Below are 16,941 nucleotides of genomic sequence, written 5' to 3' on the forward strand. Positions count from 1 at the left end.
TACTAAATTTTGAAAGGATTTTTGTTCCTTCAAAAGATCTTACATGGCTGAGATCTGCAATTCTAGGTACACATAACATATTCTTTGTCATGTCAGCATTATTAGATTCAATTATCATCCCACGGTTGAAACAAGAACCTAGAACTGTGAACACAGACTTAATACATTGATCTTTAGCCATAAGGGTTGTAAGGGTAATTAGAATGGGCAGCCCAGAGCTTTTCAGATTTTCCTTTAACTCACACTGAAGTATTCGTACTTACATATTACTCAAAAGATTACTGGTTGAATCACCAAAAATGCATTTTCCCGAAGCAGTAATAAGGCACTCTTAATTTTTAACTATGAATACAGACAGGCAGCGTTAAATTTATCGATATTTTTACATAACAAATTGTATCAAAAACGACGCGGCTTTGAGATATTTTTATCATGGTGCATACACCAAACTGCATGTTTTTGTAGTATGAAATTGCACATACGAAAATCATCAAACACGGCACTTCAACTTCACACACACACACATATACACACACACACACACACACACACACACACACACACACACACATATATATATATATATATATATATATATATATATATAAAACACTGACTGTATTTATTCTAGGTAAGTTTTATTACTTTATGACTGAAATTTGTGATGGCAGCATGACCTGTCTCATAAGCCAGGGACTAGAGTAGATTGAAAGCAATCAGGCGTCAATTGGTTTACGCGTTTTCAAAACACAAAGTGCCGTATCTAGTGTTTTTGCTATTTATACTTGCGTGTTAAAGCTAGTTTAATTAATGGACTGCATTAAAGATCTCTTGAAGAGATACAGACTTTCTCTCATAACTACTGAGTACCACAAGCTGCTTACTACTACTGCATAACGTTGGCCGCTTCCGTTCTTTGTTCCATTCATTTCTCAATAGTCATTTATATCTTTGCAGGAAATCGTCTGCAAGTAACAGTACTTTAAGATGTTTTTCTTCGCTATCGTACCTTGGCTACTTCGCCATGCTGTCTTTGTTTCGTTTTATTCCAGTACGTTTTGCACCAGTACATCTTTACCCGGCATTTATTGTTCTGATTTTATTTCAGTGTGCCAATTATCCTACACACTTAGGGACATTTATTTTCCTGGCGAGTGTTGATTTGGAATCTGACAGAATGATGTTATTGTTGTTTACGGTATATACAATACAGAAAAGAACTTCCAGGATTGCTTGTTATCTTTTACGAGTTTAATTTTTTTACTATCTTTCCGTGTATCATCCCAATATACACCTCAGCCCCATCCTCATTCTTGAGCTCTGTCTGTATATATAAATGTAAGAAAGCAGGGAGAACATGCCGAGAAATATTGGTCAAAATAGAAGTAGGTTGTAAATTTTAGTTTGCCAAATTGTATTCGATAATTACATCTGTCTCATGTAGAATCTAGGCGGCGTATATCTTTTTATTACTTACATCGTATTTTTAACTACATTGTGTGTAGCTCAGAACACGTTTTTTCTGTATCTCTTTCCTTCTTTAAATCATTTAACTCACCTAACGTGTGACCGCATAATGTCTGATTCTGAGCTTTCTCTCTAACTCATACCACTCCGTGCTGTTAACCAAACGATGTCATATCAGACCCTCTTAAATCAATTAATAAATCTGCTAAGGATTTTTATGAGTTAAACAGGCCACTGAAGATAAAAAATTGTGTGTAGATCGCTATACGATAAAATCTTAAAGGCCACTAAAGAAAAAAAAATGCATCTTGGTATTCTTCTTAACAGTTTTAGGGAGAACAATAAAAGGCGGAGGGTACTGTACGATGAGAATACACTGAGTCATACTGTAGTAAGAATAGTAATCCTTAATCCACGGTACCGTTTAATGTGAGATAATTTGTCTGCAAGCACTTAGAGCCGGCTAGTGTCAAATAATGTAAAATTGATGGCAACAAACAAAGAAACTGCAGCAATTGTAGAAAGGCAAACGTTGGAATGTGTTGCAAGAGAGGCAAATTAAATGACTGTGGATGATTAGGAAGAAATGTTCTGAGCTGTCAGTTAGTTGTTTGAACAGTATGTGATTGACTCAATGGTAGGTGTAAGCAATTATAAAAGAAAGCGAAATTCCATAGACATCATTTCATATTGTACAAGACTGCCTAAAATTGACTTCTCATTCCTCTGGAAAACAGCCGTCGGACGTATTCACGATATCCCAGTCCTCCTGTCTAAGTGTCAGACATCACCTACGATTTTCCTTCCTGCTAACTGAAAATTCTCTATTACCATCAATGACAATGGCTTATCATCTTTTTAATCACGGGGTGGCCTACAGTATCTGCAACAAGCTGGGGTGCCCAAGCAGCTGTGGGGCGCCACCCGGGGTTTCTTCACGAGTGCCTGTTCCCTACCTGAGGGCGTAAGACGAAGCAGTCTCAGCAAGTCAGTGTAGCCGTACCTCCGCGCGAGATCGTAGGGCGTCTCTCCCTGAGCGTCTTTGGCATCCGTTCTGGCTCCAGCCTCCAGCAGCGCGCTTACAGTTTCCAGCGAGCCTCTGGAGACCGCGCGGTGCAGTGGGCTGTCTCCGTCGTTGTCCCTCAGGTCGTGCCGAGCCCCGGACTCCAGCAGCAGACGGACAGTGGGGATGTTCCCCGTGCGCACCGCGTAATGCAGCGCCGTGGAGCCGGTGGAGTCAGCGGCGTCGATGTCGGCGCCGGCGGCGATGAGGGCGGCGCTGAAGGCTGGCGGACGCCTGGCGGCTGCGATGTGCAGCGGAGTGTTCCCATGCCTGTCACTCACGTTCGGGTCCATCCCCGCAGCCAAGAAAGCGTTCAATAGAGTTGTGGTGCCCCTTATAGTCCCCCAGTGGAGATGCGTCCACTCCCCGGGGCCTGCCTGAGTGCTCAATGGCAAAAGCTCCCGCACCGTCTTCACATCTCCTGCCTGACCTGCCCTAATCAAGTCACGCATAATCTTGTTCACATTTCCTCCGTGGATTTCCATCGACTTAGCAATGTGCAAATGACCATTTTCCGTTGCTAGCTGCATGGCAGTCTTCCCATCTCGATCTGTCTCCCTCAAGTGGGCTCCATATTTTAACAAGATGAGCACAGTGTCTGCAGCACCCACCGATGCTGCGGCGTGCAGTGGTGTCCGACCGTTGCCGGTTTTGCAGTCGATATCTGCGCCTGCATCGACGAGTACACGCACCACTGCGACTCGTCTGTGGGCGGCGGCCACGTGCAGCGGCGTCGTACCTTCTGCGTCCAGTCTTACCTTTGCTAAAGAGGGATCAACTGAGAGGGCGTACTGCAGAAGATGTAACAGACCTGCGACACACGCTGTCCTCACTACATCTGTTGCCGAGTCCACATTCTGGAGCTTCCTCCTTGTTGCTTCCAAATATCTCAGAGGGACGCCTCTCTGGAGAAACTTCTCGACCCACGTCCAAGCGCATGTTTCCTCAGCAAAGCGTAGGGGCGTCCATTGTCTCACTTCTTCTATAGACAGCTGATCCTCTGATATCTCCATCTCCCTTGTGAATCTGAAAAATAGAATGCAAAATAATGACATCTTTTAGCATTTGCTGTTCCCTATTCACATTATTATATCATCTTTATGACTATGTTGAAGTCAATAGGTAATTTCTTTCATGCAGTACGTTTGTGTAAGCTGAGAAGTTATGGAATTAGCGAAAAGTCTTCACTTTGAAAACAGGAAAAGAAATTGTTTTCCTCCAGTGTCAATAAACAGAGTACAGACCATTCAAAGTGAAGATTGTGGAAGGGATTTGTTACAGGATCGATGGTTTTCTTGATGTACATCACTGACCTCCACCAAACGTGTCATTTTCTCTTTGGAGATGACAAAAGTGTTAAGTGTAATATAATGCAAATGATGAAACTAATGAGGTAGCAGATAACGTCAGCACGTCGCATACCGTGGCCAGATTAGTGCTTATCGACAACAAAAGACAGTGAATAGCCTTTCTAACATGGAAGTGCGAAAGCTGGTCAATAAGAGAAGGCGGCCACTCTAAATTCTTAACAGTGAGAGTAGACGAAAAGCTTTTTGTGCAGAAATTTAAAGCTGATATCCTCACTACAGGGATCATCTCCATTGTCTCTGATACCGAAATGTGGAGTCTAGTTATCTTCGCTTACCATTGCCCTATTACGTCCTTAACATAATATTTTGGGGTAACTCCATACTCTCGAAAAAATTTCTCAGTCTTGTAGGAAATGACCCAGGTATGTCGCAATTCTAACTCTTATGTCCCTGTACCTATACAACATTGACTGATCTAATTAAACTGCAAAATTCGTTTAGTGAACACCAGGATGAAAAACGATTTCCACTTCCGTCCGCCATGTATACAGAGAGGTCTGCACTATTTCGTCGGTTTCATTACCAACAAAAAATGGTTCAAATGGCTCTGAGCACTATGGGACTTAACTCCTGAGGTCATCAGTCCCATAGAACTTAGAACTACTTAAACCTAACTAACCCAAGAACATCAGACACATCCATGCCCGAGGCAGGATTCGAACCTGCGACCGTAGCGGTCGCGCGGCTCCGGACTGTAGCGCCTAGAACAGCTCGGCCACTCCGGCCGACCATTACTAACAGGCTTCTAGAAAAGCTGAAAAAAATTCAGTGTTGAACATCTAGTTCTCAAATCGAAGTTGGAACTTTTCTTTGTACTACACACCTACTCTGCAAAAGACACACTCTAAGAGGAAAAAAGACGTGCCACGAAGAACTGTCTGAAGGGGACGGAAATCCCTAGGTGTGAGGTACACGCAGAGACAAACACATGGATACAATTTCAGAAAAATTGTATGATTTGTTCAAGAGAAAGAGCTTCATAAATTGAGCAACTCAGCAACACGCTGGTGCGCCTCGGGTCTTTATCCAGGCAATCATTCATCTTGGAATCGATTGATGTGGGATGTCCTCCTGAGGAATACCGCACCACACTCTGTCCAATTGGCGCGTTACATCGTCAAGATCCCGAGATCGTTGGAGGGAACCGCTTGTAATGCCTCAAACATTCACAACTGGAGAGAGATCTGCTGGTCATCAGGATTCTGTTCGAAGCAGTACTCATTAATGAAGAAAGTTCTACTTCAATCAGTGGGATTCCAGGCCAAAGACGTATCAGGAGACGCCCTGGACAGCAGTGGGACAGCAATCTGACTGTCGATCGCCATACGGTCTGACAACCAGGAATGATGGTCTGGGGTGCCAATTCTTTTCATAGCAGAAACCTTTTGGTTGTCATTTGTGGCACCATTACAAGCACAGTTTGGTTGCCCTTCATGGCAAACTATCCTAGGTTTACATTTCAGCAATACAACGCCCGCCGACAAAGTTCGCTTTTACCGCTTGTCCTCGTGCATGACAAATCCTATTCTTGCCACCAAGGTAGCCGGATCTCATCTCAACTGCGAATTTTTGGAGCATTAAGGGCTAGGCACGTCAGGTATCTTGGGAATTTGATGTTCTAACACTGCAGTTGGACAGAATGGGGCACGCTAACCCTCACCAGGACATTCAAGTTTCTGTCAATCAATGCCAATTTAATATTTCTAAAATTTAAAGAACTTCCCTCACACCGGCCTGATTTAGCTTCACTGATCAGGATAGTAAAAAACATGCGTATATTAAGGGAATTTTCATTGACAAAGCAGGCTTATCACATTCACACAGTTCAATACTGTTCTATCCTGATTAAATTGAGCTTAACTTAAATTCCATAAGGCAGTGAAGCAATTTCGAAGTCTCGGTGCGACGAAAATTGTCAGTCGATCTCCTGGAAACATTTGTAATAATTATTAACTTTCGGTGATCACATGGGGAAGACCGGAGTTCTGCTGGTAAGACCGTGTTAGCCTATTTATTTGAAGTAACTGGATATCTTGAGCATACAAAACGGCAGGTTCGTCCAATGTAAATCAGACGTTCCCCACTGATCCCGTGCAACACAGCGTAGTAAGCAGACACTGTCAATAATAATAATCCGTTAAATAATACGCGAACACACTTACTTTAGTTTAGTTCATGTATTAAATTCCTTCTCATACAGAATCTCATCAAGATGGCGACTAGCTCAACAATACATTCATATACATCCTTCTTTCACGACCAATCGGCAAGAAGTCCCCTATTCTTTTTCCTAAAAGAAAACATAGATAGCAGAGAAGCTATTCCATGGAGTAAATGGACGCTCCAAGGAATAATTGGGCTTGAAACTACTTTGCATTGATAATCGGTAAGATAAGAAGAAATATTTCGAGATACGTACTTAGTTATATAATTTATAAAATTTCTGAAAATATCGTGGAGAGACCGCTGCAAGAGACATTACACCAAGTCGAATTATTGCTTTCATAAGGGCAAGAAGCGGATTAACGGTTTATTAACTTGCTCAATTTATGAAACTCTTTCTCTTGAATAAATGACGCAATTTTTCTGAAATTTTAATCATCTCTGCATATGTACACCACAATCTACAGATTTCCGTTCCATTCGGATAATTCCTCCGTGGTGCGTCACCTTTTTTCCCCTTGGAGTGTATATCGCTACCTGCCTCTATTACAAGTTGAAAGGTGCTACATTAATTCCTTCCCTTTCACAGCTACTGAACATGACTCCACTCATCATTCATTATTGTGACGTCAGTAGGATTTGCTTTCGTTGAATTTAAAGTCAGTTTTACAAGTGATGAACCCCTGAATTCACTCACGATACAGAGTGTAACAACTTAGCACGTAATTATATATTTTGCACCATACAACATGGCTCTCCATTCCACACTGAACCCTATCACTTTCTCTGACAGACTCGCACTGTATTGTACCGCAAGACGCTACTACTCTCTGGATAGCCGCTCACAACGTTGTCGACCCCCACTCCATTACTGTTAAACCGACAACACATGGGAGGTATGGCACAGCACTCACCAGCGATGCAAATAAATAAAAACGTAAAATAAATTATATCAAAACTACCCTAACTCAACGTTTGAGGATACTGAAACCTCACAAAGAGTTCCACGCACTAGTTGAGAACTTTCTACATCTACAGACGCATACATACTCGGCAAGCCACCGTACGGTGCGTGGTGGAGAGTACCCTGTACCACTACCTCTCATTTCCTATTCTGTTTCACTCGCAGATAGAGCGAGCGGAAACGACTGTCCTTATGCCTGCGCATGAGCCCTAATTTCTTGTATTCTGTTCTCGTATCTTATCTTTGTGGTCATTGCTCGAAATGTAGAATCGTTCTGCAGTCAGCTTCAAATATCCGTTCACTAAATTTTCTCAATAGTGTTTCTCGAAACGAATGTCGCATTCCCCCCTGGGATTCCCATTTGAGTTCCCAAAACATATCCTTGACACTTGTGTATTATTCGAATCTAACGGTAACAAATATAGCAGCCGCCTCTGGATTGCTTCGATGTCTTCTTTCATCCGACCTGGTACAGACAAGAAACATTAGTGCACAACTCAAGAATAGGTCGGACTAGCGTCTTAAGCGCTGTCTCCCTTTCGGATGAACAACTCTTTCCCAAAATTATCCCAATGAACTGAAGTCGACCAATCCCCTTCTCTACCACAGTCCTCACATGTTCTTTCCGTTTCACATCGCTTTTCAACGTTACACTCAGATATTTGAACGACGTGACGTGTCTAGCAGAACACTGCTAATGCTGTATTTGAGCATTACGGGTTTGTTTTTCCCACTCATCCACAATAACGCACATTTTTCTACATTTAGAACTAGCTGCGATTCATTGCACCAACTAGACACATTGTCTAAGTCATCTTGTTTCCTGCCGGCCAGTGTGGCCGAGCGGTTCAACACCCTTCGGTCTGGAACCGCGCGACCGCTACGGTCGCAGGTTCGAATCCTACCTCGGGCATGGATGTGTGTGATGTTCTTAGGTTAGTTAGGTTAAAGTAGTTCTACGTTCTAGGGAATTGATGACCTCAGATGTTAAGTTCCATAGTGCTCAGAGCCATTCGAACTACACTCCTGAAAATTGAAATAAGAACACCGTGAATTCATTGTCCCAGGAAGGGGAAACTTTATTGACACATTCCTGGGGTCACATGATCACACTGACAGAACCACAGGCACATAGACACAGGCAACAGAGCATGCACAATGTCGGCACTAGTACAGTGTATATCCACCTTTCGCAGCAATGCAGGCTGCTATTCTCCCATGGAGACTATCGTAGAGATGCTAGATGTAGTCCTGTGGAACGGCTTGCCATGCCATTTCCACCTGGCGCCTCAGTTGGACCAGCGTTCGTGCTGGACGTGCAGACCGCGTGAGACGACGCTTCATCCAGTCCCAAACATGCTGGCCAGGGTAGTTGACTTACACCTTCTAGAGCATTTTGGGTGGCACGGGATACATGCGGACGTGCATTGTCCTGTTGGAACAGCAAGTTCCCTTGCCGGTCTAGGAATGGTAGAACGATGGGTTCGATGACGGTTTGGATGTACCGTGCACTATTCAGTGTCCCCTCGACGATCACCAGTGGTGTACGGCCAGTGTAGGAGATCGCTCCCCACACCATGATGCCGGGTGTTGGCCCTGTGTGCCTCGGTCGTATGCAGTCCTGATTGTGGCGCTCACCTGCACGGCGCCAAACACGCATACGACCATCATTGGCACCAAGGCAGAAGCGACTCTCATCGCTGAAGACGACACGTCTCCATTCGTCTCTCCATTCACGCCTGTCGCGACACCACTGGAGGCGGGCTGCACGATGTTGGGGTGTGAGCGGAAGACGGCCTAACGGTGTGCGGGACCGAAGCCCAGCTTCGTGGAGACGGTTGCGAATGGTCCTCGCCGATACCCCAGGAGCAACAGTGTCCCTAATTTGCTGGGAAGTGGCGGTGCGGTCCCCTACGGCACTGCGTAGGATCCTACGGTCTTGGCGTGCATCCGTGCGTCGCTGCGGTCCGGTCCCAGGTCGACGGGCACGTGCACCTTCCGCCGACCACTGGCGACAACATCGATGTACTGTGGAGACCTCACGCCCCACGTGTTGAGCAATTCGGCGGTACGTCCACACGGCCTCCCGCATGCCCACTATACGCCCTCGCTCAAAGTCCGTCAACTGCACATACGGTTCACGTCCACGCTGTCGCGGCATGCTACCAGTGTTAAAGACTGCGATGGAGCTCCGTATGCCACGGCAAACTGGCTGACACTGACGGCGGCGGTGCACAAATGCTGCGCAGCTAGCGCCATTCGACGGCCAACACCGTGGTTCCTGGTGTGTCCGCTGTGCCGCGCGTGTGATCATTGCTTGTACAGCCCTCTCGCAGTGTCCGGAGCAAGTATGGTGGATCTGACACACCGGTGTCAATGTGTTCTATTTTCCATTTCCAGGAGTGTATTTTGAACCATCTTGTTCTCTCCTACAGCAATTCAGCTTCCACACATTACCGTACACTACAACATCATCAGCAAATAACCGCAGACTACTGCTCACCCTGTCCGCCAGATTATTTATATATATAGAAAACAGTAGCGTCCTACACACTTACCTGGCACACTCCTGATGGTATCCTTGTCTCTGATGAACACTCGCCATCGGGAACAACATACTGATTCTATTACTTAATTGGTCTTCGAGACACTAACATATCTGATAACCTATTCCGTATGCTCGTACCTCGGTTAAACGTCTCCACTGGGGAACAGTATCAAATTACTTCCAGAAATCTAGAAATATTGAATCTGCCAGTCTTCTTTTATCCAGAGTTTGCAGTATATCATGTGAGAAAAGAGCAAGCTGACTTTCGGACGAGCGGTGCTTTCTAAAGCCGTTCTGCTTCACGCCCGTAAGTTTCTCGGTCTCAATAAAACTTACTGAATTCGAACTGAGAATGTGTCCAAGGATTCTGCAGCTAATCGATGTAAGGGATATTGGTACGTAATATTGTGGGACCGTTATTTTCTGTTCTTAAATAAGGGAGTAACCTGCGATTTTAACCAGTCACTTGTGACTTTTCGTTGGGTGAGAGATCCGGGATAAATGCAAGCTAGGTAAGGAGCCAATTCCTTAGAGTACTCATTGTAAAACCGAATCGGAATTCCATCCGGACTTGACGACGTATTTGTTTACAACATTCTCTGTTATTTCTCTGTGCCAGGGATGCTTATTACTATGTCATCCGTGTAGGAGTCTGTCTGATAGACAAATAGCGGTAAGTTTGTACGATTGTTTGTACGATTCTTCTGTGTGAACGATTTCTTAAACCCGAAATTTAAAACTACAGATTTCACCTTGTTATCTTCAACTGCCAAACCAAACTGGTTAACGACCCACTGGACCGAAGCCTTAGACACTCTTAGCCATTTTACATAGAACCAAAAACCTTCTCAGTGGCAGTTGTATGTATCGCGCGTAGACTGTTCCATAGATGCACTTATCTCTAGTAAACTTTGGCAGTCGTTATATGAGCATTTTACGAATTTCGTTGTTAAACCATTTCGGGTCTTTTCAGTCCATAATTCACATACTAGGCACATTGTTCTCCAGACCACTATTTACAATCTTTTTAAACTTCGCCCATAATTGCTCTACGTCCATAGTACTGGCACTAAACGACGTCAGTTCACTAAGTGAAATGCTCTTTCTAGAACTTTGTTAACCGTAGTTGCTACAATGACTTCATGATCACTAATCCCCGTCTCTATACTGACGCTGTCGATAATGTGTAGCATGCTTGTAGTTATTTTCACTGAGCATGGGCTGTCGAACTAGCTTCTCAAGACAGTTCTCAGAAAACGTGTTCACAAGTAATTCGCAAGACTGTCAGTCTGTAACCCACGCAATGCATCCATTGACGCCCCAGTCTATACTCCTTAGGTTAAAGTCGCCTCCTACCAGCATTACATGATCTGGATATTTAGGCGCTACTGACAGTAGACTTTCTTTGAATAACTCTAGAACTGTTACAGCGTAATCCAGTAACCAGTGAAAACGTCTAACAATTAACTTGGTTTCGCCTAGTCCCGTTATAAGCGACCAGATAACTTCACTGTCACACTTAATTTCGACCAAAATGGAGACAATATTTTTGTCAACTGCGAGGAGCAGTCCACCTTCTATGGCCTCCAATCTGTCCTTCCCATATACGTTCAATGACTAGTAAAATACCTGAGAGCTTTCTACCTTGGGTTTCAGCTACCTCTCGATCCCAAGAATAATGTGAGCCCGAGCACTTTCCTGGAGGGCATTAAATTCAGGAACTTTGTTACGAATATTTCGACAAATAACTGACAAAATTTTGACAGTCGCAGTGTCTTTATTTTGTACAAGGTATGACTTTTCTTCCTGCACATCGACTGGCAAGTGTTCAGAACCTCAAAACTACCGCCTACCTAAACAACATCCATATGCACTCCACAACCACTCTTCTACTGGAGTAGTTGTGTAGTGCACCCATAATCTATGAAGGAAAGTACTACAAATGCCCACTCGATAACGCATGAGTATAAATCTGCAGCCAGACTGTCAGAGAGTCGACGATGCCTTTGGCTGACACCCTCTGCTCGACTCCAAACCAAAGGAGCCTGATCTACTTTGGAAACAATGCTGCAAATTGCGAGCCCTTCTCGCGCGAGGCCATCAGACTTCACGACTTACGCCAGCCGCCTGTATGAACTAAGGGAAAGCCCACTTCAAAGGCGTCGTTAATACCGACATGAGCCACAACTCGTAGACGACTACACCCCGCACGCTCGATTGCTGCAAGCGCTTAACGTTGGAGCTCCCGAAAACTCGCAAAACTCCGCCCACGTGTGCCTGCTCGGACCATGCTGAAGGAACGGCCGCCTGTTCACTCGGAGGGCGGATATGCGAGGCCAGACGGCCAGCCTTCACACTGTACCTCCGCCTCGAGCGACGCAAATGCGTTACCACGCACCACTCACCCTGCTGCGAGGATGGATTCACCGCGTAGAGTACATTTAAGTGGTGGCTCGGCAGCAGAGCCCGCGGGCGAAGCGAGCGGCACTTGGGACACAGAATAGAGAGGATACGGAATAGAATCTCGACTGCAATTCATGTACCAAACTTCATTGCACATGCGCTAAGTCTACCATACTGAAAAGGCCGAAGTGGCCGAGCAGTTCTAGGCGCTACAGTTTGGAACCGCGCGGCCGCTACGGTCATAGGTTCGAATCCTGCCTCGGGCATGGATGTGTGTGATGTTCTTAGGTTAGTTAGGTTCAAGTAGCTCTAAGTTCTAGGGGACTGATGACCTTAGAAGTTAAGTCCGATAGTGCTCAGAGCCATTTGAACCATTTTTTTAAGAAAGACTAAACAGCTTTGTTAGAAGCCAAAGGTGGACGTCAAATACGTTTCGTTTATTTTAGCTCCTGGGCTTACCTACGAATTAACGATTGTGTGAGGTACTGTTAGAGTCAGAAATATATAATGAGCAGTAGTAAGAGGAAAGACGACGCAGGTAAGTAATTAGCGGATCCACAAAGCGGCTGAAAGCAGTGCACGAAAAAAGTGAGTTTTCCGATATTCTTGCTGTAAACAACAAAAGCTAATTAAACTGTAAATAATATTGTACGTAAATCAAACAAAAAGACATCAACTGCAGTAGTTAGTTTTTCGGTAGAGGTTCTCCCTTTCCTTTAAACAATTAGAAACTACTGATTTCGCATCTACTCAGTGTCTTCACTTTTCTGTGTAATGCTTCTCATTCTATTCTGAGGAAACTAATTGTGGCACAAAACTGATCTCTTCCCTATCTTAGTTTCATATCATAGCTCGATGATGAAGTTTCTATTTTTTCGATACTGGTCACAGTTAATGATTAACTTAATTACCTATTACTCTGCAGCATAAAATTTCAAGTGTTTTCATTGAAAAATGTAGCTGCTGGCTACTTTACACTTGATTAATTTTAGGTGGTACTTTGCATGAAACTATCAAAGTTGTTTTTGAAGTTGGAAGGAAAGCCACATCTCGTCTCAGCGCAAGTAGACCGCAGCTCGGTAGTGAACAATCGTAGATACACGTTTATTCCAATTAGGGATCGCGACTTATTGTTGTACTTATTACTGGTAGAATATGATGATCAAGAAGAAGACATTCTACACCAAGAGTTACATGATGACAGATCTGAAACTCGCCTGCCATTTAGCAGAAAGCCTTACCAAAGATTTTTGCCACACTTATCAATCGTCAGTTATTAAAAAAAAATTATGCATATTACATAATACGTTACAGTAAACTTACAGGGTCGGGCCAGTTCGAGACATTTGTGTACGTTAAACTTAACGCAGCCTATTGTCTTCATGTAAAGTACACTGACGTGACATAAGTCATCGTATAGCAATATGCACATATACAGACAATGCACACAAAGCACGAAAAGGCTAGCAAATTGGTGGAGCTGTCATTTGTACTCAGGTGATTCATCTTAAAATGTTTCTGACGTGATTATGGCCGGAAGCCTGGAATTACCGGACTTCTAATGTGGAATAGTAGCTGGAGCTACACACATGGGATATTCCATTGCGGAAATCGTTACGGAATCTAATCTTCCGAAATCCACAGTGTCAAGATTGTGCCGAGAATACAACATTTCAGATGTTACCTCTCATCACGGACAATTAAGTGGCTGATGGTCTTTACTTATCAACAGAGAGCAGCGCCATTTGCACAGAGTTGTCAGTGCGGACAGACCAGCAACACTGCCTAAAATAATCGCAGAAATCAATGGGAGACGTGTGACGAATGTATCCATTGGGACACTGCGGCGAAATTTGGGTTAATGAACTATGACAGCACTGTCTTTGTTAACACCGCAACATCCACTGCAGCGCCTCTCCTGGGCTCGTGACATTTCGATTGGATCCTAGATGGATGAAAAATCAGTGGCCTTGTCAGATGAGTCCCGATTTCGTTGGGTAAGGGCTGATGATAGGGTTCGAGTGTGGCGCAGGTGCCACGAAATCATGGAACCAAGTTGTCAGTAAGGCACTGTGCAAGCTGATGGTGGATTCATAACTGTGTGGGCTATATTTACATGGAATGGTCCGTGTTCTGGGCCAACTGAACCGATCATTGACTGGAAATGGTTACATTCGGCTACTTGGAGGCCATCTGCAGACATTCGTGAACTTCATGTTCCCAAAAAACTATGGAATTTTTGGGGATGACAATGCGCCATGTCACGGGGCCACAATTGTTCGCGATTGGTTTGAAGAACATTCTGGACAATTAGAGCGAACGATTTGTCCACCCACATCGCGCGAAATGAATCCCATCGAACATTAATGGGGCATAATCGAGGGGTCTGTTCGTGCACAAAATCCTACACTGGCAGTACTTTAGCAATTATGGACCGCTACAGAGGCAGCATGACTCAATATTTCCGCAACGGACTTCCAACGACTTGTTGGGTCCGTGCCCCATCGAAATTCTACATTACTCAAGGCAGGAGGACGTCCGACACGATATTAGGTGACATTGGTCACCTCATTGTAATACTTTCGTCAATTCTAAATAAATTCACTAATTGGGAATATCTCGGCATCAGCTATGTTACGCATAGACGTGCTACCTATTACTGACATTTGGAAATTTGTGCTGGATTGGGACCCGAACCAGAATTTTCCGCTTCGCGAGAAGTCGCCTTAATCACTTCGGCTATCCATGCATGTCAACTTATTTCGAATTAATTCCGGATGGCTGTCAATCGTTGTCAATGACTGTTCATCCAGACATGCAAGTAAATAATACCTCAGGCTGAAGTCGTGAAAGAAAATTGCAGCACAAAAACTCCTACAGAGTGCCACATAACAGCTGTTTCTGTTGGAAGTGAAGGGTTTAACAGCTCAAAATCTCAGAACATAGAAATTAAGAAGAGAAATAAAATTGCTGAAAGGAAAAACCGATGTATACAAAACAAAGTAGCTTCATTGTCATCTAAAGCTAACAGCAGTGGCAGTTCACAGCTAAACGGTAATGAATTTAAAAGAATATGTGATAAATTTTTAATTAAAGACTTTCACAACTTGTTTCATTGGCATGTACTTTAGTAAAAGTTTTCATTTAGCCGGTTGGATTAGTTCCGTTTCGAAAGAATGACCATTTCGAGCCGTAGTAGTAAGCAACTTTTGTTTCGCATTGGCGGTCTCGATATGGCGTCGAGTGCAACGCTTCACTTCTGTAGCGGCCACATTCTGGTATCACACAACACTTCATAGAAAGCAAAGGAGCCGCCCTCTGCTTGCCGTTCTGTACACTCTCCATTTTGTTCCTGGGGTGTTCCATTCGACGCGGCAGATTCTCCCCACCGCTATATCCCGAAGCAGCAGCCTGAAAGCGGATGACCTCGTCCAATAGCTCGTTCAGATGTTTGCGAACTGTGGCCGGCTCCCACCGCGTCCGCTCAGAGCATGCACACATCTTACCGGTACTAGCAGACCAGCTGAAGAACTAAACCTAAAGTATAGAAGGCCGGGGTGGCCGAGCGGTTCTAGGCCCTACAGTCTGGAACCGAGCAACCGCTACGGTTGCAGGTTCGAATCCTGCCTCAGGCATGGACGTGTGTGACGTCCTTAGATTAGTTAGGTTTAAGTAGTTCTAAGTTCTAGGGGACTGATGATCTCAGAAGTCCCATAGTGCTCAGAGCCATCTGAAGTTTTAACTAAAGTACAAAAGCACACAGAGGTCTAGGTAAACCCAGGTACGCAACTTGCTACCCTCCTGATATGCCACAAATGGACGCTGATGCCTTAATGAGCTGGGTAGCTGGCTGTTCAGAAGAAATGAAAACTAAGCTACAGACTACCTGAATCTACACTTACAAAGCGCGAGAATAAACCTCTTAAACAGAAAAACACGCATGAATTTTAAGAAATATACTATTAGTAAAACACAGGAAAAACTAAGCACTTAACTTGATGCTCTGGAGATATGAACAGCAGGGGGGCTGACTGACTGGCTTACTACACGAACGGGTGCTTGTATTAAAAAACAAGAGAGCAACTACTGTGCTACGTGAAAGGCAAAGGTCCCGAGTTCGAGTCTCGGTCTGGCACACAGTTTTAATCTGCCAGGAATTTTCATATCAGCGCACACTCCGCTGCAGAGTGAAAATCTCATTCTGGAAACATCCCCCAGGCTGTGGCTAAGCCATGTTTCCACAATATCCTTTCTTTCAGGAGTTCTAGTTCTGCAAGGTTCGCAGGAGAGATTCTGTTAAGTTTGGAAGGTAGGAGACGAGGTACTGGCAGAAGTAAAGTTGTGAGGACGGGGCATGAGTCGTGCTTGGGTAGCTCAGTTCGTAGAGCACTTGCCCGCGAAAGGCAAAGGTCCCGAGCTCGAGTCTCGGTCCGGCACACAGTTTTAATCTGCCAGGCAGTTTCACTGTACGACTGGCTTGATGAATACACACGAACAAAATGCAAGATTAAATCTCTAATACAGAAAAAAGAAACTTATGAAATACGAGGTGCATTCAAGTTCTAGGGCCTCCGATTTTTTTTCTCCGGACTGGAAAGAGATAGAAACATGCGCATTGTTTTAAAATGACGCCGTGTTCATTGTCAATACGTCCCAGAGATGGCAGCACCGTACGGCAGATGGAATTTTACCGCCAGCGGCGAGAATGAGAACTGTTTTAAATACTTAAAATGGCGACGTTTTCTTTACTTGAACAGCGTGCAATCATTCGTTTTCTGAATGTGTGTGGTGTGAAACCAATTGAAATTCATCGACAGTTGAAGGAGACATGTGGTTAAGGATGTGTTGAAAGTGCGTTCGTCGGTGTGACAGTGTAATGAAGGCAGAACATTGTGTGACAACAAACCGAAACAACCTCGGGCTCGCACAAGCCGGTCTGACGACATGATCGAGAAAGTGGAGA

The 16,941-nt window shown here is 44.4% G+C and overlaps 1 protein-coding gene across 1 annotated transcript in view; it reads right to left on the bottom strand.

Moving 5' to 3' along the window:
* Window positions 1-2,325: 2,325 nt before the first annotated feature.
* The window catches only part of LOC126456264 (ankyrin-1-like), an 81,915-nt gene continuing 67,299 nt past the window's right edge, over window positions 2,326-16,941 (bottom strand). The window contains exon 2 of the mRNA XM_050092016.1: window positions 2,326-3,556. Coding sequence (XP_049947973.1) covers window positions 2,326-3,556 — 1,231 coding nt within the window. The remainder of the gene's footprint in view (window positions 3,557-16,941) is intronic.

The sequence above is a fragment of the Schistocerca serialis genome, chromosome 2 (assembly GCF_023864345.2).
Source record: "Schistocerca serialis cubense isolate TAMUIC-IGC-003099 chromosome 2, iqSchSeri2.2, whole genome shotgun sequence".
Lineage (NCBI taxonomy): Eukaryota > Metazoa > Arthropoda > Insecta > Orthoptera > Acrididae > Schistocerca > Schistocerca serialis.